At 40.0% G+C, this 23,876-nt stretch overlaps 1 protein-coding gene across 8 annotated transcripts in view; it reads left to right on the top strand.

Annotated features, from left to right (window-relative positions):
* The window catches only part of CORIN (corin, serine peptidase), a 226,403-nt gene extending 203,264 nt beyond the window's left edge, over nt 1-23,139 (top strand). For all 8 annotated transcript variants that reach the window (XM_036892587.2, XM_036892592.2, XM_036892586.2 and 5 more), the window contains 6 exons: nt 2,217-2,333; nt 4,651-4,700; nt 4,832-5,006; nt 16,658-16,929; nt 18,539-18,672; nt 22,732-23,139. In XM_036892587.2, coding sequence (XP_036748482.2) covers nt 2,217-2,333; nt 4,651-4,700; nt 4,832-5,006; nt 16,658-16,929; nt 18,539-18,672; nt 22,732-22,914 — 931 coding nt within the window. In that variant the 3' untranslated portion in view covers nt 22,915-23,139. The remainder of the gene's footprint in view (nt 1-2,216; nt 2,334-4,650; nt 4,701-4,831; nt 5,007-16,657; nt 16,930-18,538; nt 18,673-22,731) is intronic.
* The last annotated feature ends 737 nt before the right edge of the window (nt 23,140-23,876 follow it).

Here is a 23,876-nt window from a genome sequence, read left to right as displayed (position 1 = left end):
GCCCTATTTGTGCAAGTCCCTTGTTGCCCAATGAATACCTACCAAAAGAATGACTTGATTAAAGAACAAACCTGAAACTCATCTTTCTTTGGCTTTTTGCCTGTAAAATTCCTGGATTTAGATGACCACAGGTTGTTCTGTTGCAAAAAGGAATTCTCAGGATGCAGGTTTCAGGAGAAACACCACCTCTGACTTACACTTTTCATCTCACTATGTCTCCACATAATGGCACTTCTGGGATTGATAAGAAGCCAGGCTCTCATTTTGTTCAAAGAAAAGAAAAATTCTCATTTTTCAATAGCTTTTGTGAAGTCTTCAATAATCTAACAGGTCCCTTAAGTTTCTAAATATATTTAAATCTTGTGCAGCTCTTCTTGAAGTGCAGTCAGGGTTCATGCTATTTGGTTTAGAAATCGAATGATTAAAATGTATTCATTATTAAGGCCTCTGTTTTATTTTTAATCTTTGGCTCTTATTCTATTATCAAGGTTCCCTCTAGGGGGTTTCCCTCTTTTAAAAAGTAACAGGATTTGGGGAGGGTTTTGTTCCTTTTTTAAAAATTTAAGTATATTTGGTATAGTTTCAGGTGTAAAACATTGATTTGGCAATTATATACATTACAAAATGCTCACAATTGTAAGTGTAAATTGATAAGTGTAGTTACTATCTGTCACCATGCAAAGTTACTACAGTATTACTGTCTATATTCCCTATGCTGTACTTTTCCCACATGTGACTGACTTATTTATACCTGGAAGTTTATACCTCTCTATTCCTTTTGTACCTATTTCACCCATTCCCCCCTCCCCCTCCCTGTGGTACCCACCAGTTTGTTCTCAGTATTTATGAGTATTCCTGTTTTGTTTGTTCATTTGTTTTATTCTTTTATTTTCTGTTAAGTGATTACAATAGTTCTCAAATTCAGGTGAAATGGTAATTTTTCCTTCAATGTCACTGAATGTAACTTTTCTTCCCTTCCTGTGACCCTCCTTTATTTATTTGCATTTTGCAAAAAAAAATGGCATCCCGTTATGGAAAAAAAGAGTTGATAAGCATGCAGACTTAATGGTACTAGAACTCTGGAGATTTCCAGGTTCAGTGCAGCTTGCCATTCTTTTAAGTTTTTGCTGATGTATTTCTCCAAGCATTTTCACTGGAAAAAAATGCCATATCCATGTCATTTTACTCATTATCAAGCACCCCATCATGAAAGTTGCATCTTGCAACTGTCATTTGAAGAGCTCACTTCCTACTTGAAAAGTGGAGATGATCTGATCTGTTCTCTTCATGAATTCTCTTGCATTCTCTCCCTCTCCAACTCCAGCAAAGTACCTGCTTCCTTCTCTCCCATTTCCTTCCAGGTTCAGAAGAAACTCTCCTGCCTCTTATTTCAATTAATTCCCCTACCTCCTCTCCCATCAGAGGATAAACATTCAAAAGATTTTCTTCAAATATGGATTGCCTAAAAGAACCAATTAATTCACGAAGAATAGGATATTTGACACAAAGACTTAAATCCTTTTGAAACCTAAGGTTTTAAATCTTGGATACAGTGTAGCTGTATTTATTCCAATGATTGAACAAGACAATCACAGGAAAGTAATGGTGAAAGTTGAGTGAGAATAGGTACAGAATAAAATAATATTTCTAACTCCTATCCCTATTGTCCTGAGTCCTTCCTAATTTTTAGTGCCAAAAGCATTTTGCAGTACATCAAAAAAATTCCACTTACAATTTCATACTGTCTAAACAGAACTTAGATGGCCACTAATTTTCTTTACTTAATATTAATTTTATTCTAAGGTATTGTTATTTGCAGGTTACATGGGCAAAGAAAGAGGAGAAAAACCCCAGGCAGATACATCTTATTGAATTTTTGATCCCTTGCTCTTGTTCTGAAGTTGTTGAAGCTTTTACATCATATGTATTAGAATTCTAACAACTCACAAAGTTCAAATACATGTCTGCAGAGAGAATGACTAAAACAGTTGTAACAGTTTGGATCTTTATTGCTTCAGTTCACTTTCAGTAACTTCCCCTCTTCTGATCACGTTCCATGCCAGATTTCTAATATAAATAAATGCCCCTCTTGAAATACTGACTTACATTACAATGCAGTGCTTCTCTTTGAAAAAGAATGAGTGCTACATAATGATATTACCTGGTCAAAGATCCTTGTGCTTTTAGTACTTAACTGTTACTTGCCCTTCTATCAGAGAACCATCTGTGACCGAATTGATACAGGAACAGGAGCAAGACCAGCAGTGGCTGACTTTACACTCCAACTGGAAGAGCCTCAATGGGACCACTTTGCATGAACTTCTGGTAAAAGGGTAAGAGCTGTATAGAGGGGATTATGGAGTAAAAGGGCCCTTCTTCTCTTTTTAATGTGAGATAATCCAAATTTGTTACATCAGGAAAAAGTTTCCATAGAATGACTATTAGCTTTTATATTGCAACATTGTTGGGCTTTTCTTCTTCTTTCTAATCATAAATTTTTTTCTCTTGGCTAATTACATTTTCCTTTAATGATGATTAGAGAAACTATCATGAGGAATGAGGAACTCGAGTTCTAGGAGTTTTTCCACATCTTACTCTAAATAAATTCTCATGTTGGCACTTCCTACAGATGCTACGTGGAACTTGTTAGCAGAGGGAATTGAAGTGTAATGACAATTGATAGAACTTGGAGAGTCTGAGAAAAAATAGGCACAAAAGGAAATTATAATCAAGTAGCCTTAAAGTACACTTCTGAAAAATTTCCCTTAAAAAAATCATGGCATCTTAAATAGGGTTGCCTCCCTGTCTAAAGACAGGGTACAGGAAAAGATAAATTAAAGAATTAACACTTATTTAGTGTTTATTACATTACAGGGACATACTGTAGAGTATTTAAATAACTTGCCCAAAACTCAGAGCCCACAGACAGTGATAGCCTCTCAACTCAAACCAAGTTTAGCTGACTAGAGTTTTTAATAAGTGCTAGAGATACCACCTCTTAATATTCCCAAAGAAGATATCTAAAGTTCTCTTAAGAGTGTCTTGATATTTTCCCCATAGACCAAACTCTACAGCCAAATTTTTAATTATTTGTTAACTGAAGTACTTCCTCCAAAACAATGACTGAGTCTTTCAACAGTGATTTGTTTCCCAAAACTGAGAAGGCCAGAAAAGCCCTTTCAGGGCTTTTTAAAAAGAAAATAAAATAAGTAAGTAAATAAAAATAACTCAGTCTAAATTGGGAGTTAGTACAACTGGTTCTAGTCCTGGCTTACTAACTAGATGTATGATCTTAGGTAACCAACAGTTTCCCATAAAATCAGGAGTTGAGATGGATATTCCTGGTGTCTTTGCCTGTTTCAACAAGCAATGACTTGGGGAATTTAACAAATAACTAGTTATTGAGTATCTCTTCTATGCCAGGACTAGTGCTGAACTCTGAGTGGATGTAGAAGTGAATGAGAGGGAAAAAGCCCTGGAACATACATCCTATAATAAGTGGACCAAGAGACTATAAACTAGTAAACAAAATGAACTTCAGATATTTGGAAGTACTGGGAAGAAAGTAGGGGTAAGGAGAGAGCAAGTAAGGAGGAGACGAAACTGCAGGTTGTGGGAAGACAAAGAGCAAATGTGCCTTTTCTGCATAATATAATTTACTGTAACAGCAAATTTAGCAAGAAATGAAGATACAGTAAATCTTCCAAAAGGAAATGTGGAAACAACACATTTAGGGTTGGATTTTTTTTTTTCCTGAGAGTTCTAAGATTCTAGCACATCAGAGTACTTTTGACAGTCTCCCAAAGTGGCATTTTTTTCTTTTAAATTTATATTGTGAATTAATGTTACATGACTGAAAGAGCATTTTGTGATTAAAAATTAATATAGCCTAACTGAACTCTCGTGTGCAGCCACACTGATAGATGCCTACGCATGGCCCGTGTTCTTACTTACCTTCAAAGTTTCCTTCTGATTTTTAGGAAGTTCTTCCTTTCCTGAAGCCACACTTCCTGTAAATTCTACATACTGGTTCTGATCCAGCCATCTAGATTACACAGAATTAGATTAATATCTGCTTCCTCCTGTCAGCTACTCATAGACCCACACTTCAATATCAAAAGTTTCAGCAAGATCTTTTTCTGGTCTAAATATTCCATTCTCTTTTCTCTAACTTTCTGAAGTAATATTTTATTTCTCTCAAACTATTTCTCAGCTTCTTTTGGACATACATGCTCTCTCCGTAAGCATAAAAGTCTGACGTACCCTCTTCTCACCAGAGATTCTAAGCAGCCCCAAATCCCTCTCGATTCCTTGTCCTACTTTGAAAATCATGGTTTGTGTTAATACTGGTTGCCACCAGCCAAATTGATAGGGAAAACTTTGCTAACAGTAGTGTCTCCTCCTACAAATGTGAAATTATATTGTGATGATATTAAACTAAAAGAAAGTACACGTCCTCAATGTAACACAGCTTTGAGGCGATATTTGACAACAGCCCTGTCTTGAGAATTCCTGCACGAAATATAATGGTTACTCAAGGAATGCTACCTCCAGTAACAGTGGAACTCACGTTTTGCTTTTCACAGGTGGTGTTTGAAGTGAACAATAAATATGTAACAATATTCTGCCATTTTATGTTTCCAAATCTAGGCAGTCTTGTCACAGCAGAAGTAAGATTTTTCTTCTGTGTACTAAACAAGGTAAGAGAATCAGTGGGGTAGCAACGGGATCTGAACTCAATTTAACTGGATTGGGGGAAAATGCTCACTTGCAGGTGACGGCAGAGATCCAAGCATCTAGCTGGATTTCCGTCTTTCCTGCTCCTTGGCAGACTGTGGGCGCCGCCCTGCTGTGCGAATGAACAAAAGGATCCTCGGGGGTCGGACAAGTCGCCCTGGAAGGTGGCCCTGGCAATGTTCCCTGCAGAGTGAACCCAGTGGACACATTTGTGGCTGTGTCCTCATTGCCAAGAAGTGGGTTCTGACAGTTGCCCATTGCTTTGAGGGGTAAGATGCACCTTCTGAACTTTTTTGCTAGTCTGGATCTGATAATTTTGTCACTTGAGTATTCTTAGTGGCGTATGTAATTCCGTGAAGCTACTTCAGTGCAAACGCCACAGTTGGCCTACTTCCTGGACCTCTACCTGCTTAGGTTTTTCTACCCTTGATGTTGTCATCCTATATACGTGCTGCTCGTTTATTGCAAATGGATGGATATTGCATATTATGATTTATGTCTTAAAGAGGGAAGAAGAGGAAGAAGTGTAGGAGATTGACTCTCCAGCCAGCATTGGTCTCTCTTCCAGCCACCTTAAATAATCAAATACATCTGAAGTTAAACAGAGGGGATTTGCTTGGATAATATAGTGAGAGGTTAGGATGCTGGAGGAACTGGTGAGGAGTTTGGGAAGCAGAGGTCCAGTATGTATATCAGTCAGGGTTCTCCAGAGAAATAAACCAATGAGGGAGAGAGAGGAGGAGAGAGAGACAGAAGTTTAGTTTAAGAAATTGGCTCACATGATTGTTGGGGCTGGTGAGCCCAGGATCTGATGCTGTAAGTCAGCAGGCAGGAGACTCACGGAGGAGTTGCATTTCGAGTCCAGGGGTGGTCTGCTGGGAGAATTCCTCCTTGCCTAGGGGAGATCTGTCTTTTTTCCATTAAGGTCTTCTACTTGTTGGATGCAAATAATCACATTATGGAGAACAATCTGCTTTATTCAGAGTCCACCGCTTTAAATGTCAATCTTACTCTAAAAACACCTTCACAGAAGCATCCAGAATAATGTTTAACAGAATAGTTGGGCACATGGCCCAGCCACATTGGCATATTAAATTACCGTTACGATATGCCTAATGGGAGAAGAAAAATAAAACAAAGGGAAACCTGCCCCAGATTACCAAATGTCACTGCAGAAGGTCCTCACCTGTTCTGACTATCTGTTGTTGGGGTAGTTAGGAGCGAAAGAAACCATATAAACAGTAAGAACAACAAACAAAAACCCCAAATATTTATTACACTCACAGAAGGTTCTGGGGGTCAGGCACTGGGACAGAACATATAAATGATGCAGTTTGTCCCTGCTTGGCAATGTGACTGACATCCCTCAGAGCGGGCCTGGAGGAGGCCGTGTGCCCTAGTGACCCAGCCTCCAAAGACACTCAGCATGTTCTGCTGTGTGCTCGATCAGAGCCCTCACCAGCCTGGCTCAGATCCAAAGGAAGGAACAAAACAATTCTCCTCTTGGCAAGAGGACTGTCAAAGGATTTGAAGATTTTCTTTAAAATACCACAATACCCCTCATTTTATTCTTTTCTAAAAATTTTACTTCAGTACTATCACTTAATTAGGTTGATTATTTTCATTTGACCAGGTTAATTTCTAGGAAAAAAATGTATTTTTTTCCCTATCATTATTTTTTCTTAGCTTTGCTACGTCCTGGGTTACCATGGGTCAATCTGTTAACTTCTCTGGGCCAGTTTCCTCATCCGTGAAATGAGGGAATTAACAGTCTACCTCATGGGGTTAGCACAAGCTTTTAAGTGAGATAGTCTGTGTAAAGCCTCAAGAATCCTTGAAAACTCCTGACATCAATCAGTAAGACCTCAAGAAAGGTCAATTTTCTTTTTAAAAATTATTGCTGAAAACATACAGTCTACCTTTTTCCTCATATTTTGGCATGAGTACGTTTTCATTTTGCTAACACTATTTTCATTTCCTCCCACACTCTCTCTCCTTGTCACTTTCTCAGCATCATCATGGTAACCCCCGTTACAGCCTAGTGGGATGAGCTTCACAGCTGTAAACACGTGCATTTTTCACTGGGTGTCACTGTTAACTTTTACAATTTGGAATCACACTGCATACTTTTGTTTGTAAGTTGCTTTTCTCATGCAGCAGTAAATCCTGGACATCCTTCCAGGTCCACTGGTGTAGCTCTAGCTTATTCTTTTTCTATTGCTCCCCAGGTGATGGACATTTGGGTTAGTTCCAGTTTGTTAGCATCTTAACAACACTGCAATACATCTTACACAATGCCACTTACCTACTGGCACTCTTGTTTCCTACAGTCCCAGCACGTATATTTAGCTCCACATGGGGATTATGGGGGTAAATTCATGGTGAGGAGACAGACATTTAAACAAATAACTAGAATATAATGTGTTACATGATCATAAAATGAAAATGTGTTTATTCAGTTATTTGATTATTCTTTTTGGGGAAATAAAATATTTAAAAAAATCAAACAAGTGCCTCCTCTTGAGAACTTTTAATGTGTAAGTCCCAGAATGGGTAGAAGAGGCCATGTAGTATGTCAGGAAATATACTGCAATGTTATTGCTTGTGAATGGGCCAGATGTTTCCAGATATCTTTTCCAGTTCTGATTTATAACCCCATGATAAGCAGAAGATTATACTAGCAAGGGTACATTTGTCAAAAGATGATTCCTAAATGAATCCAGCAGTCCTTTAAGAAAACAACACTCCATGTGCTATTTAATCCAGGTTCATACAGTACTTCTGTCATCTCCATATGTGGTATCTAAGTTTCCTCTTCTGCTGACAGATTGTGAAGTTAAGAAGAAACCCTGCAATAGAGAAGAAATATGTGTTTATAATTAAGGAAATGGATATGATATCAAAGGCCTTGGTGAAATTTCATGGAACATTAAGCTTAACAGAACTGTCAAGAGGGGCTGGCTTATCCATAAGAAGCTAGAAATTGCCCAACTTGAAACAAGCTTTTGCTTGAATGTGTGCTAATAACTCTGATTGTATTTTACAATCTCTCCAGTGATCCTGCAAGCTTTTGAGAACTTCTAATTGTAAGCTTTACTCTCTTCCAGAGTCATCAATTGCTGCTATTAATGGGATTTACTTCATATCCCACACTTTGGAAGGCCCAGAGTGACCCATCAGTAGGTCCTCAAGCCTGTCTCTTTTTATTATATTGGTACAAAAGAGACAAGTTTGGTTTGCTCTTCCATGGAGAGGTATTTAAATATCCCAAATGAAAATTTAAAACATAAGATACAAGGCTGATTAAATCAAGATCCATATGCCCTAATTACGGTTCAACTCCAACAGTTCTAAAGAAGAAAGACTTTGGCTTTCAGGGGGTAATTCAACAAGTAATTTTCCTCCCTTCTTCTGTCTCTGAAGGACTTAAGGATGGACTTCCTAAGCTGGCACTCAACTAGTAATTGTCAGAAGTGTCTGACTCCTCTCCAGGAAACCTACATGAAAAGCTATCATCTCACTAAATGACCAGAGCCCTTCACCCTGTCAGGCCCCCATGTCTTGCCTTCCACCATAGCTGCCCTTCACTCCACAAGACTGTGGTCGCCTCTGTGCGCGGCTGCCCATTCTACCTCAGTCTGTCAGTCTCCTCATCTCCTTTCTTTTCCCAGCTGACCTAGTGCCCTGAGCTCATCACTTCAGCTGTTTCACCAAGACCTTCAACTTCTTTGTCCCTAGATCTGCCATACACACCAGGCAGATCCCTAGCAAAGAGTCAATGTGAAGACTGTATTTTCTAATCTTACATATGCTCTTCAGAACTGAAGGAAAATGCTAAGAATGCAGATTAGTGTTGTGCTTGACTTCCAACATCATCAGTCAGACCCTTAATATTACTCCACAGTCTTTCCACATATTTCTGGACAACTCCCTCTCTCATTCTCCACATAGCAAAACCATTGTGCTTGCCCATCTATCCTGATCTTGCAGTCTTTTAATACACTCAGAGAAGGGAGTGAGAGGTTTGGTCTGACTTTTTGTTACTGCGCCCATGTTGTGTTCTCAAGATTCCCTCTTTCTCTTCTGGGTGCTTATGAACAGTGCCAGTAATTCAGTTTGTTTCTCCATTCGATTGATTTGAGGGATTTGATCCTTTCCCATCAGTATTTCCACTAAAGCAGAAATTCTTCATGTTGGATCCATACCAACCCTGGGGTGCTGTTTTCCAGCACCACGGGAGAGTAAGGAAGTCTGACCTGACTCCACGCTCCTACTGCTCTGCCTCCTGGGAAGCTTCTCTGTCATCCTCTTCCCTCCCCTGGAAGTGTCTGGGTCTCGGATGCACCCGGAAGTTGGCTTAAACTATGGGCGAGTCTTCATAGTTTCTGGGGCTCACAGCCTGGGCTAAGACAAGGGCCCAAAGGCAAGGTTTTCATATCTGTCTACACTCATCTCATCTTTCAAATACTTGTACATTTTTTAACAAATAAAAATACCAACTACTGCTGTGGATATCAATATGAATATATTTGAATATCAAATATTTGTTCATGACTTCCAAATTTATATATCCAGCCAAGCCCAGATTCTCCCCTAATCATCACCACTACCCACCTTTAAACATGTATATTAATTGCTTAAGTGAGATGTCCATTTGAATGTGTAATAAATATATCACTTTACACGGCCCAAGCAAAACTTGATTCCTCCCTCTCCCACTGAGTAAATAATGGTGTGCTTCACAAACTTTCCCTGTCTCAGTAAAAGGCACATTATCCATTAGTTTGCTAATAACACCAAACCTTTAATCATCCTTCACTCCTCTCACATATACTCTAGCAGTAAGTTCTGTAGGGTCTTCTTCCAAAATGCCTCCAGCCCAACCACTTCTCACGATCGTCGTGTTGATCCTAGTCCAAGTCACCATGGTACCTGGTCTTCACTCATTATTTCCTGAGGCTGCCATAATGTGCCATAACCTGGTGGCTTCCACCACAGAATTTTGCCATCTTACGGTTCTGGAGACTTTAAGTCCAAGGCGAGGTATGGGTCTGGTTGGTTCCCTCGGACGGCTGTGGGAGAAAGCTCCCTGCCCAGGCCTGGAGGTCTGCCAGCGATCGGCAGTGTGCCTTGGCCTGGAGGAGCTTCACTCTGACGTCCACCTTCATCCTCACGTGGTGCTCTTGTTGTGCCTGCCTCCAAATCTCCCTTTTTATAGGGACACCAGTTATATTGGGTTAGGGCCCACCTTAAAGACCTCGTTTTAACTTGGTGACTTCTGTAAAGGTCTTATCTCCAGCTAAGGTCATATTCTGATGTACTAGGGGTTAGAACTTCAACATACGAATTTGGCAGTGGTGGCAGGGGGGAATTTGGGGGGCAGACACAATCAATCCATAACAGCTATTAAAACTGTGTCCTATTTGCTCTTTTGACTACTCTTTTGTTCCCTTGTCTATTAACCACATAGTGAGATAGTGATGTAAAATGTAAATCAGATCATTTCTCACTGCCTGCTTAAAACTCTATCATGGCTTCCCATTGTGACAAGAATATAATCTCATTGTAGCCTTTCAAGATCTAGTCCTATCTCTTAGACTGCATCTTGCCCTATTCTCTTGTGACTTGGTGGACTCCAAACATCTAGCCTTGTCTCAGCCCCTGAAATCCCTCCAATTCATTCCAAACTCAGGACTTTGAACTTGCTATTTCTGTAGTTTGGCTATGTCCCATAGGGTCACAAAACTTACCTCCTTCCTGTCATTCAAGTCTCAGTTTGTCACTTTGTCAAAGTCCTTCCCTAACTATCTTAGCTAAAATGATCCTTCATCAGTCATCTCTTTATCACATTAGCCTATTTTTTTCACTTTGAGTGCCTGGTATAATCTTATTTCTTTATATATTTTTTAGCCCAGTAGAATGACAGCTTTATGAAGGCATGAACTCTGACTTCCTCCTTCTTATGCTTTCATTTCTTTCAGGATGTCATATACTAGCCACTCAATAAATGATTAACTGGCTAACTAGCCCTGTCCAGATGTATCTAATCACATCTATATTTAGTAGTTAGGACATAATTTGTCTGGAACTACATATATAAACTCATCTACAGAAGGTCAGTGGTCTCTCTCTGACTCCTCCCATACCTTAGCCCACACAGCAGTTCAACATTTCAATATATTAGGCACCTGCATGTTCTATCACATGGAATAGGGATTTTCTGCAGATTGTCTGAAGATCACTGTCCTTGAATGGATTAACTGCAAGTAGAGGAAATGTCAAGTAGTTCTGCTTTGCCTTAGTTATCTACTAATATATGCCACAAACAGAAATCTTCTTGTTCTTCTTGCACATCTGAGAAGACATTTTTATTTTTCCTATGTTTTTCCTTTTTAAACAAACCCTGCTTACTCTATGACTAACTTTCTGACAATTGCTATGGGTTCATGCCTGTCTTCTACAACAGGCTTTCCAGTGCAAAGCTCTTGGATCTTTATGCAGTCACATTTACTTTTAAGCTGATTCTTCCTCTTTTTACTGCAATCATTTGTGAGTAATGTCAGAATTTGGTTGAACTCTCCCATCTCTGTTGAGTTGTACTTGCTTTAAGAGTCTCTGGACATGTGATCATGTTTGTCCTTTTCCAACACATCCTGAAATCTGATTCCTCAAGGTCTAGGATATGTTTCTAACTATCCTCTTCTCTTGCTTTTTGGAACCCTAGGATAACAATTTGTTCACTTTCTGTAATTTTATCACTGGTGGCTAGCTCTGCATCACATCTGGGACATGCACATTCAGCAAAGATAGACAGCTTTCTGCCACGCTATCACTCACCAGTGAGAGTCCGTCGTCCCCATGCATACCTGCCTGCCAGCATCCGCTTCCTGTTTTGGTGCCTATGGACACTTCTCTTTGTTTTGGAAAAGTTTAGTAGAAAGGGTGTGGTCCAAAGGTTTAAAGGACCAGCATCTGATCTGTTACATCACTTAATATCACTGTGGCTTTAGATGAGTCCTTAATCTTCTCCAAGTCACTGTTTTCTCCTCTCTGAAATGGAGTAACAATTCCTATTTATGTGTCATAGCTGGTGAGAGGATTATTTGAAGTATCATGTATGGAAATAACTTGGAAAACTGTAGAGATCTTATACTAATGAAGAATCCAGGCTGCTGATCTAATTTTGCCTGTGTATTCCTTTTTTAATTTATAACCAGCATTTAAAACTGTGGATACTTTATATAAAAGCCAGAACTCTGGCTTCCCTTGAACAACCAGGAGGTGAGGTCACACTGGGCATTCCCATACGGCAGCAGTCAGCAGCTGATGAGAGGTAGGTGTCCCTCCAGATGGCAGGGCTTGTGGTTAGACACTCCACACAGGGACTTACCTTCAGCCTCTGCACGTGTTTACTTTGTTGTCACCCTATTCTAGTCTATTCACCACGTGCATTACAGAGAATTCTTTAGAAATACTAAGGGCAAGCACAGTATTAAAAGCAGGAGGTTCACAAGATTTGTAGAACAGCAATGATGCCATCGTGTGGCATTTCTTGGTGCAAATTTGATAACCTTCAAACTGCCTCTAAATTGCTGCTTAGCTATGCCATTTCTAGAGGAAGACTTATAACATGGGATAATTTCTATCACAGTTGTTAATTATAAATATTTTCTTTTCTTAAAAATGCTAAATATTAAATATGAGAGATTAAAGCAAAATCTGAAGAGTAAAAGGAGAAATATTGTGCTCTTAAGAAAAGATAAAGAGAGAAAATCTCTAAACTTGGTTGGCTAAATTAGGTGAAGATGTGGTGTTTTTATGTCTAACCCAGAGATGAGAGTGGCAAAGTGCAAACCAGAGTGACCGGTTACTATGTCTAGAAACCTCGTGCCTGCAATTTTGTATACATTTCCTTGCTTGCCATCATGCAGCTGAGATATGTAAACAGCTGGGTTTGCTCTCTAGAGCTGGTAACTGAACAATAGGTTGAAGTCAACTATCTCAATATTCTCTATATTCAGTATTAAAATAGTAGTATAGGCATGAAGCAAATTAGACCCTAAAGGTGAATTTCAAGTAATGAAATATCATCTAGAGCAGGAATGAAAGGAGAAAAAGGTCTGCTGATGCCCTCCTTCACCACTGGGGTTGTGTTTGGTGGTTTTTCACCTGCCCTCAGCCTGCTTCCTCACTCTCAGAGCAGGAAGGGTCTTTGCACAAACCTCTCTGAGGATGCACCAGTTCTCCTTGCTGCAGCTTTGAGGTCTGATGGCTCAGTGCAAAACAGTCCCCTTTATGCTGAAGATTTTCAGCTAGTTTACCTGGTTTTTTATCTTTGTATCACAGTTTAACTCTTTCCACTAAAATGGCCATATGAACATAGCTTGTCCTATGTGTTTCCCTTCTGGGTACTCTTGAACTGGAACTCACTGCTAGGGCTTTCAGATGGCCCTCAGCTCGCTTTCTTCTTTTCGCCCCCACCCAGGTGGGGATGTGTCCAATACTCCCGGCTTACTCTTTTCATCACGTGCTTAATATACCAGTTCGCCGTGTTTACACAGCTCTTTCTTCTCAGTCACTCCTTTCAAGCAACAGATTGTTGTTCTTCCTGTTTTCTCCCAGACTTGGAAAAAAAAACAACCTTAAAAGAGACTTTGTTTTCCCCATTATATTCATAACAGAAAGAAAGAAGAACAATATCCTCAATGAATACAAAAATTATGTGAATTTACTGTGTACTCTTACCATTTGCCTGGTTTGGGTGGATATTAATGCCATAAGGATAGTTACTTATGTAGCAGGAGACTACTGGGTACAAGTTAATAACATTCAGCAGTTTTACTGACACTTATTTTTTACTGTTAGAATTAGATTAACTCCAGTATAGTAATTAAGTCTAGGATTTTTATGTTATTTCATCTGTTACATTTATTACATCTATTATTTTTTCATCTTTATGTAATTTTATGTCATTTCATCTGTTAAAAATAACTTGCAGTGTTCCACTGTTTGAAATACTTCTTGTGACTTAAGCAAATGGATGAGCATTTGTTAAACCCCAAATTTACTAGCTCTGATTCAAAGCAAGAAGCTATTAGATAGGCAAACATTTTAAATAAATTATTATTTGGTTTCAGATGTCTTATATCTTAAATAATAGAATCTCACATGAATATCTGGTTTCTCAAATGGTCATGCACCTACTCCTCTTGACAAAAAGAAAAGGAAGAAACAAGGAGAAAAGGACAGGGAGGAAAGGAAGGCGAAAGGGAGGAAAGAGGAGAGAGAGACGAGAAGGGAAGGAAGGGGAACAGAGAGGGAGAGGGAAAGAAAAGACTGAAGAAAAGGAAGGGATGGAGGGAGGAAGGGAGGCAGGGAGGGAGGGAGGGAGGAAATGTGCTTTGAATGACGGCTTTATTTAATGAAAAATAATTCTTCTGTAACATGTCTTGTGATGCACATGAAATAACATTTGTTGCATTTTACTTTGTTTCTTTAATTTTCCATTTTTACTCAATTCTAAAATGTGTGTGGGCAGGGATTTTTTTTCATTAGCATACTCCCTAGTACAATACTTGGCATAGAGGAATTGTTATATATCTATATCTATATTCAAAGAATGATATTGATTCCTGCTCTGATAACACTATTTTTCTATACAATGCAGAAAGGATAGAACGCAAGGGCTGTGAAGCAGAGGCTTTTAGTAGCCTAGTGCAAGAACCCAGCAGTGCTGTTAGCAGCTTGAATGCTGGCCTTGGCCCCTTCTTTCCTGACCCTCCTGAAATCTCAGCCTTGTGAATTCACCATGTGTGAAAAGATGGTGAAGTAAAAGAAAGGCATGTCAAGGAAAGAAGGACTGTGGGTGGGTTTTGTCTGAGACTCCCTAGGGAGCTCTTAAAAATACTGATTACCAGGCCCTGGCCCAGAAGTTTTCAGTTGGTATGGGATAATGTCCAGAAAATCTCCCCAGACAGTTCAGGGTTCAGCCCTCGAGAACCAAATGGTCTGGCTGGTCAAATCAATCTACTTTAGTTGGGGGAGCTCCCAAGTGGGGACAGCACTGGCAAGGCTGGCCCACATTACCAAAGCATAAAGGAAGGTCCACTATGAAAGCCCAGCTCTCCAACACTGTGGTCCACTAAATTTCATGCCTTGGGTCCTGGTCTGCCCTGGAGGAGGGGGGAATGCAATGGAGTAGGGGTCTGAGGGGTTGAGGAAGAATAGACCTTGCACAGGTGGTTGGATTTCATACCACTCATAAATGGTATGAAACAACATCCATGGAGCCATCATTAGACAGATATTGTTGAGAACCCATCGCATGCCCTGCGAATACAGCAGTGAACAAGACCAGCCAAGTCCCTGTCCCCACAGAACTTATATTCTTGGGGTGAGGCAGAGAATAGACAAGTAGATGTGTCAGTGTCATTAATATCAATGAGTAATATGAGCCAAAAATTAAAGCAAGATCAAGAATAGAGAGATGGGTAAAGAGTCAGGGCTAGACAGAGTGGTCAAGGAGGACAGCTCTGAGGAGGTGATGTTTAATCTGACACCTGGATGAAGAGAAGAGTACAGGTGGGAACCATGTAAGAGCTGCGAGAAAAGCTTCTGAGTTGGGGATGTACTCAGCATGTCCAAAAACAGAAATGCCATGGGGTTGGAATAGAGCAGATGGCATAGGGCTCAGAGGCCATGCAGAGGAGTCCCAAGTGTGATTCACAGTCCTTGGAGAATTATGAGCAGGAGATGGACTTGCTCTCATTTTATGTTTTAAAAGATCCCTCTGCTGCTGTGAGGAAAATGGGTTATCGGGGCTAAGACTAGAAGACGGGCTGCCATTTGGGAGGCCTTTGCTGTGGTCCAAATAGAGGAGAGTAGCTTAGATTAGGAGGTGGGGTGGAGGAGGGAAAATCAACAGGAGTCAGGATATGCCTGAAAGCGGAGTGGTGAAGATTTACGATGCGTTCAATGTTGGGTAAAAGAGAAAGAGAAGATTCAACTATGTAACTGGTGGATGTAAGTATTAAATAGCTGTGAAATGAATTCTGAATGCTTAGAACATTGCCAGGTATGTGGTAAGCACGCAGTAAATCTTACTGTTATGAAACATCTAAATGAGTGTGTGGAATAGGTAATTGGGCTTTCAGGTCTGCAGCTCAGCATGGAGATGGGACACAGCAGGGTGTGGGTGGTATTTAAAACCCCTGGACTAGATGAAATCCTCATGGGGATGAGTAGGGAATGAGAAGGCTGAAGGTAGAGCCCTGAGGCACTTCAGTACAGACACTGAGAGCAGAGGAGGACCCAGCAGAGAAGCCTGAGAGGGCGGAAATGCTCTGAGGTTGGAGGAAATGTTAGAACAGAGAGTCCTGGAAACCCAGGGAGGGAGGCGTTTTAACGTGAGAATTGCCTAGTATATTGTTGACAGATGGTCAAACACAAAAAAGTCTAAGACTGATTGACCATCTCAGTTGTGGGGGATCTTTTTAACCCTTGGCTTGAAACTTTCAGAGAGTTTTCCTGAAAATGTGCCATTTCTCTGAGGTACTCACTCCCTTTTTGGAGGAATCTCTTAGCCTTGCCTTTTTATTTTCCTTCTTTTTCATTTTTCCTCTCTCTTCATGTCTTTTCATTATTTTTCTACTCAATGAAGCAAAGATAACTATCCTACCTGCCTTTCAAACTGAAAAATTTTATTCTCCCGAATAGCCCCATGCAAGAGCCATTAGCTTTGCTTTCCCCAACAACAGCTATTTACGAATTGCTCAGGCCGTTATATAAATGCTTCTTATACAAATACATTGAGAAATGGGCACAGAAACATTATTTACATAAATGTTTTAAAAATCACATGTCAATTTTAAAATAGGAATCTGAATTTAAGATGCCAATGGCTCTTGAATTATTATTTTAGGCGAGAGAATGCTGCCGTTTGGAGGGTGGTGTTTGGCATCAACAATCTAGACCATCCATCGACTTTCATGCAGACGCGCCTGGTGAAGACCATCATCCTGCACCCTCGCTACAGCCGAGCTGTAGTGGACTACGACATCAGCATAGTGGAGCTAAGCGAAGACGTCAATGAAACGAGCTACGTCCGGCCAGTCTGCTTACCCAGCACGGAGCAGTTGTTAGAACCTGACACATACTGCTTTATCACAGGCTGGGGCCACATGGGCAACAAAAGTAAGCCGGGATCCTCATGAACACTTGCCTTTCAAATTGTAACTGAAAAATATCAGGGTACTTCTTAGCCTTTGGCAATAATTTCGCATTTTCACTTATAAAAGTATAGTCACAAGTACATAGTTGGGAAATGCTTGACCTGTGTGTCACACTGTACCTTCCATGCCAATGGCAGATTTCAGTACTTCATCATAGCACTTAAATCTGCCACACTCGGGTACAACCTGAAAAAAATCCTTTTCCACACCTCAGAATCTTTTCCCCAAGAGCCCCTGTCAGTATTCTGGAGCTGCCAGGCAAGATGAGACCCATCCATCGTTCCTGCTTCGGATCGTCTCTGTCAGGGGTTTGCCCTGTCTGCAGGCAGAGTCCCTGGGAGCCCCTGCCTAGCAGTGAGGCAGCTCTGCTCCTGCAGACAAGCTGCACAGCCACATTTCTGACTCTGTCTTATGCTTTGGTCTTGCCGACATCTGTAGCACCTGTAACTTCTACTAGAAAGAAAAGTGATTTGCTATCTGCCTATTGAAATCAATTAAAGTAGTGTGGCTCCCTAGATGACTTAAATATATAAAACACAGAAATGCTAAAATTTGTACTACTTACCCCCAGCCCCCATAGTGGATTCTGTCATTTTGCTTGACCTATTATAAGCTTAGAATAAGAATTTAATCAATGAGACATTTTCTTTAATGGTAAGTGCTGGCCCCTCCGACTATATCAAGCTTACTGCCATGGCTCTCTTGTGATGGTGATGTATATCGGTGTCCTGTTCTTTACCTTGGTAAGTGCCAATTTGAAGGACAATGTTTTTTTTTTTTTCCTTGAAATGTAGTCAGGTAAGTTGTGAGCTGAGTTTCCTTTTGCTATGATCAATTGAGGACAGAAAGATAAAACCATTGGACAGAAATAGATCAATGACTTCTGAAAAGCACACGCGTAAGAACTTAGGAGGCAGTGTAGGACATATGATATCATCAGTCCTGTGCATCTTGATTTTTAAAAGCTATAATTAGTGCTGCGATATGGTGTAGCAGCAGAATCTACTTTATATGCCCTCTCCTTGTATTGTTCCCACAATAGTTTCTAGGATTGAAGGTCTCAGGATTGAAGGTTCTTACTTCAAATAATGGCTACTGTAGCACATGATGAGACATATTCTTTAAACTAAGGATAGAGCAACCTGTTAGACTGGGCAGGTGTCGGCTGCATTAGCAGAGCAGGGCTGACCCGCCCAGGTGACAGAGCTGGTGGCCTCCTATCCAGGACAGAGCTGTGGTTTGATTATTTTATTTTCACGGTAGTAGCTGTTGTTTGGGTTGCAGCCTAAGTTAAGAGGAGGAAAGCACGAGCCAAGTTAAACTAACAAAGTTACTTACTTCGTCTGAATCTCAGTTTTCTCATAAATAAAGAGGTTTGACTAGGTGATGCCTATCAACACTTCTCATTGGAAAATACTGATTCAAAACAAGCCTTGTCTTGGAAATGACATTTTAAATAAAGATACGGTTCCCTTGGTATAAAAATGTAATCATGCCATATATGGCTAGCCTCAGTTTGGGTCATTTTACCCTCATATATTTTATGTCTTCCTCTTTTAAAAAATACCCAGTGCCTTTTAAGCTGCAAGAGGGAGAAGTCCGCATCATTTCTCTGGAGCAGTGTCAGTCCTACTTTGACATGAAGACCATCACCACTCGGATGATATGTGCCGGCTACGAGTCTGGCACAGTCGACTCATGCATGGTAAACTGCTTTTGGTTACTGAGGAGATTCGGTTCAGCAGTAACTTTAATGTATCCATAGAAATACATTACTATTCATGTGTGGTCTTTTGGGAACATTTTTTGACAATCGTTTGTTAACCAAATTCTTAGTTTTTCACAGTGTGTTTTCCTTCAGCCTAGGAAATCCAGGTGATCCCCCTAACTTCCTCCACGCCCTTCACTCAGGGTGCCTTCAGCTTTCTCGTCTACTGCAGGGGAGCCTTGCTTGGGTCAGCAGCAGGAGGAAAGACGATTGCTCTAGTTCTTGTCACTCAGCCATTTTAGCAACTAGAACAAACAAGATTCTAAGAGGAGCTAGTGGTGACCATGTTTCCAACAGGGCTGCTGCAGGGAGCAGAGGAACACCAATGGATGTTTTCAGTCATCAGCGTGATGGGATTAAAAACATACAGCACCCCAATTCCCAGGGTGTTGGGCAGAACTACCTCTGCTTCAGGAGTTGATCATTCTGGCATTGCCTGGGTGTGTACTTGATGGCATGAACATGACCTTTAGGCACCCAGAATCACTAAGTCACAGTCGTCTGCAGAGCACGCTAATTAAGCGAGGCAGGGAAGCATTTTTATTTTTGCTGAAGAAACACTCATTGAATATTATAGTGGCCTGGCTGTACTACACTGTTAGAAGCACCCTTGCTACTTCACTGCTTTGGAGTAGAAAGTTATCCCCCTCCATTTTGGAACTGAAGAGATGCAACAATGCTACTACTGCTAATACAACATAATAAAATGATTTTTTTGGTGGCCCATTTGAGAATGGGCAAATCAGGGGATTGGAAACAGCCCAATCCCCAAATCACCACAGCCCAGTGGTGACCCCTTCGGCAGTTGTCATGAGAGAGGATGGCTGCTCCCTTGGAGTGTCTCGGAGATCACTGTCTGCCTCCCAGCCACGAGTCACTCGGTGGAGGTGGGCAGTGGTAGAGGAATCCTGCCTTCCATGCAAGAGGCCCAGGTTCGATTTCCCAAGCCAAAAAAAAAAAAAAATGTTTTGGGAGGCAGATGGTGTGGGGGATTTTCAGCCTGAAAGGTACGGGTTGGACCCCATCTCTGCCAGCAAGAACAGTGTGACTGGGAGAAGTTACCTAACCTCTCTAGAAAGTTTTCTCACCAGTAAGATAGGGCTGATTCTAATTTAATTTGCAGGGTGTTTTGAGGATAACCTGAGTTAATGTATGTGAAAGCCCCTATCTTTTACACATTTGCCTGTGATGTCTGGCACATACATTTAATGAATAGTAACTATATGGATATTAACATCTACCAGCTGGTGCTTATTGTGTTCCGGGATCTCTTTCAATTGTCTAATAATTCATTTAATCCCCACAATCACCCCCTTGTGGCAGTATGTTTTTCCTATTTTATAGATCAAGAAACAGTGGTTATATAATTTCCCCCATATCGTTCAGCATGCAGGTGGCAGAGTGAAGATATGAACCCAGGACGTCTGGTTTCAGGGTCTAGGTACTCAGCGCTATGTTCTCCTAGTAGTGACAATTAATATGAATATATGAATACATTTCTCCTTGTCCCCAACATGATTTGGAGTTCTACCCCAAACTAATGCCTCTTTGTCTCTTGGAAATTGCTGAGGAGAGGAAGGGAGGTGATTCTTTGAAAGAATTGAAGACCCAGTCAGAGACCCATGTACAGGCATGTTTGTGCCATGATGTCTAATAAGAAGCAGGTCCTGCCAACTTTTAGGAGGGGGAATTCAGCACTGTGGGTATCTTAAATACATACAGATGGTTTTTTAATACAACTCTAAATAGAAAATGAAGCAAAACATAAAACTAACAAAAGCTACCTTTTCCAGGTCTGGAGCAAAATTATTTACCATAACTTCTCATTATCTTCCTTAATTGCATCATCAGCACACATCGGAAGCCACGGGAAGCCATGGGTCTTTCTGCTAATGTCTAAAAATCATGGGGATCAACATGGAAGCCAAACATAAACTTTGACCTAAAGCCCTATATTTACAAAGAAAAGTCACCCCAGAGACAGACCAGACAAACAGTGTCTGGCTGTATTCTCCCATTGTTTTGAATTGCTTCTTCTTTACCTCTAGTTTTCCACCTAACAAATGTCTACCTGCCTCACTGAGCCTGGCTCAAAATTCACCTCTTAGGGAGGTGCTTTTTGTTCTTCTCCAGCTGAAAGTAATCACTCATATATCTTGAAGACTCCTTTATTAATCACCCTTAGATTTTGCTCTCATGGAGGTATATTCTTGTTACCCAAGCGGACTTTGGCTCCATAGGGACAAAATAGTGCCTCCTGCATCTGTGTAGATCCTGGCACAGAATCTTGCAAAGAGTATATGCTAAGAAATTATTTGGCTAAATTTCTCATCTGGAAATGTAGCAATGCTGATCTGTAAACATGCCCCCACCCCACCCCTTTTTAAGTGCAAGTTAAATTAATTTTATTTACAATATCTTTGAGTAGTGAATTCTTAAGTTCTCATGCACCCTTTCCCATTCTCCTCTGAAAAGGCTTCTTTTAGAGGCAACATAAGCATGTCCCATTTTAATAACTCTAGCATAAAAATAGCTGAACCTAAATAAGCCAGCAACTTATTTCTTTTTTATTAAGTATTTCTTTCATATTAAGGGAGCTGAAAATATTTGTGGAATATGTCTGATAAGAATGTTCTAGTAAATTTGGCTTTAAAAAAAGTCTATCAGGCTTCAGGCAGAGCAATTTATTCAGCTCCTGGCAAAGTGTATGCTTATTATTTAGATTTATGGCATTGGTAAGTTATGAATGTAAGGATCACCATTTTCATAAGACCATACAGCACAATCAAAATTCAATTTTGTTTTAATAGCAATAGAATTCACAAACATTTCTAAGAAAATAGGCTAGTAGTTACAGAGGTGGAGCCATGAAACTAGACTGCCTGGGTTTAAATCCTAGCTCTGCCAATGAACCATTACACACTTGTGCTTCTGTTCCATTATTATTATTGTATCTTCATCATCATTATCATCAACTCATAGGGATCTCATAAGGATTAAAGGAGCCTTAATGAAATAGGGAAAGTGTTTAGAAGAGCATCAATAAACATTACTATTGTTCTCCAACATCACCAGGTAGGAAGATGTTGAATACTTCGAAGTTGGAAATGTTTGCAGGACAAGGAGTATTTGTACATTTCCACCATGAATTCGTATACTTACTTCCTTATTTATTAGGTTGTCAATCCTTCTCTTTTGAGGTCATGCAGAATACACCTCTCTAACCTATGCTGATATTTTTAGATGTAGCAAATATTCAGTTTATAAAGCTGTTGTATCTTAGCATTAATTTTATGTGGAGGAAAGAAGTAAAACTCAATTGCAACATCTAAACATTTTTAAATATCAAGACTGAAAATTTCTATGTAAATGAAATAAAATTAGGCTATAAAGAAGTATCTTACTATAAATCTTACATGGTATTTTCCATTCAAGTATGCTAATTAAAGAAGTCCTAGTAACTATTAAAAAAATGCAGCAAGTGGTCCCTGAGTATATTTTACTTTTACTGCATTCATTCACATAGCAAGAATCTTGAAAGTGGAGAGATACTTCAGAATTTTTCTAGTACTGTTTTGTTGCCAAAAAAAAATCGTTGAATATTCCATTTGTTCTACATTTATAAGATGAATCGAAGCTGAAGAATGAGATCAATTTTGAAAGAATCAGTTCTGATACACTAAATTGAAAAAAATTCTATGATCTATTTTGGTAAGTGCAGGAGATGACTGAAAAATATGATTTCACAGAAAAAAAAATACAGTCCTTTCCCAAGGCACCCCCATCCTTTTAAAGATCAGGGTTTAAAATGTTAATTTGAAAGTTCCATTTACACAGTGGAAAACTCACTCCCTCACAGATTGATAATGAAACTTTGTTGAAATTTTCCAAGCAGTTGGTCAAGCTGGGTTTGGCTTTCTTGTACCCTCAGGATAACATGGACACCATGAGGCCTCTGAAATACCAGTGACTAATGTCCACTGCTGTTCGTTACAGGGTGACAGTGGTGGGCCTCTTGTTTGTGAGCGGCCTGGAGGACAGTGGACATTATTTGGTTTAACTTCGTGGGGCTCCGTCTGCTTTTCCAAAGTCCTGGGACCTGGAGTTTATAGCAACGTGTCATACTTCGTTGAGTGGATTGAAAGACAAATATATATCCACACATTTCTCCTGAACTAATTCCACAGATGATCAGAGATGTTTGCCAGCCACGCTCAGAGAAAATGGCCTTCTTGACTGTGGAGAGCTTTCCTGCAGAGAACTGTGCAGAAGCACTTTTCATGGGCAGGGTACTCAACAGTGCTGCAAATTTTTGTATTAGTTTTGGTCTAATTTTATTCAGCTTTTTTTTTTTTTATGTTTTCCTCTTAGTTCAAGTTCAATGAAAGGCTTTAAAAAAACAAAGCCAATCAGATTTTGTTCTTTTACCAGGTTGAACCTTGACTGCAGCAGGAAATTACCAACTCTGGAGAAACCAACTCAAGAAAAACAGCCTTGGTAGAAGTGTAGGAATAATGCAGCCACTAGAGTAATGGGTTACAGAAAATTCCCTTTAATGACAAAAGGGCCATCAAGATCCAGCCTGACTAATCTTGGACAGCTTCTGTTTCTCAAGCACAGGAGCATAGTGGCAAATTTCAATATTAACTTTGGAGACTTGCTTTTGATTTATTAAAAGCCAAGATAATTTACCTGTTTAAATTATTTACTGTTACTCTTCCAAAAATTGCATAATTCTGAGAATGTATGAAAGACAGGGATAAAAGGCAATTAGCATCCAGCTAGGTAGCTGAAATAGCAAGACATTTTGGACACAGAGCTCTTTAGACATCATCATTAGCACCTGACATTATAGCACTGCCCATTTGGAATTTAAATCAAGGATTAATTTTGTACAAAAGCCTCCACAGAACCTTCCCTATGGCTGATGTCAGTCGGCTGACAGATTCCAACAAGTAGGAAAATTTTCATGGGAAATATTTGTTCTGCCTCTGTGCCAGTGAAGTTGAGATAAAACTTTGTCAAAGGAGCAGTTGCTTTAGACTGGAGAGATACAATTTTTAAAAAAGAATTTTAAATTGCATTCGACCTCCAAATCAATATATTCCAGTTTTCCTGTGTTTACCCATACTAATAAAGGT

This window comes from Manis pentadactyla, chromosome 5, assembly GCF_030020395.1.
Source record: "Manis pentadactyla isolate mManPen7 chromosome 5, mManPen7.hap1, whole genome shotgun sequence".
Taxonomy (NCBI): Eukaryota; Metazoa; Chordata; class Mammalia; order Pholidota; family Manidae; genus Manis; species Manis pentadactyla.
This window is presented reverse-complemented; position numbering and strand designations above follow the sequence as displayed.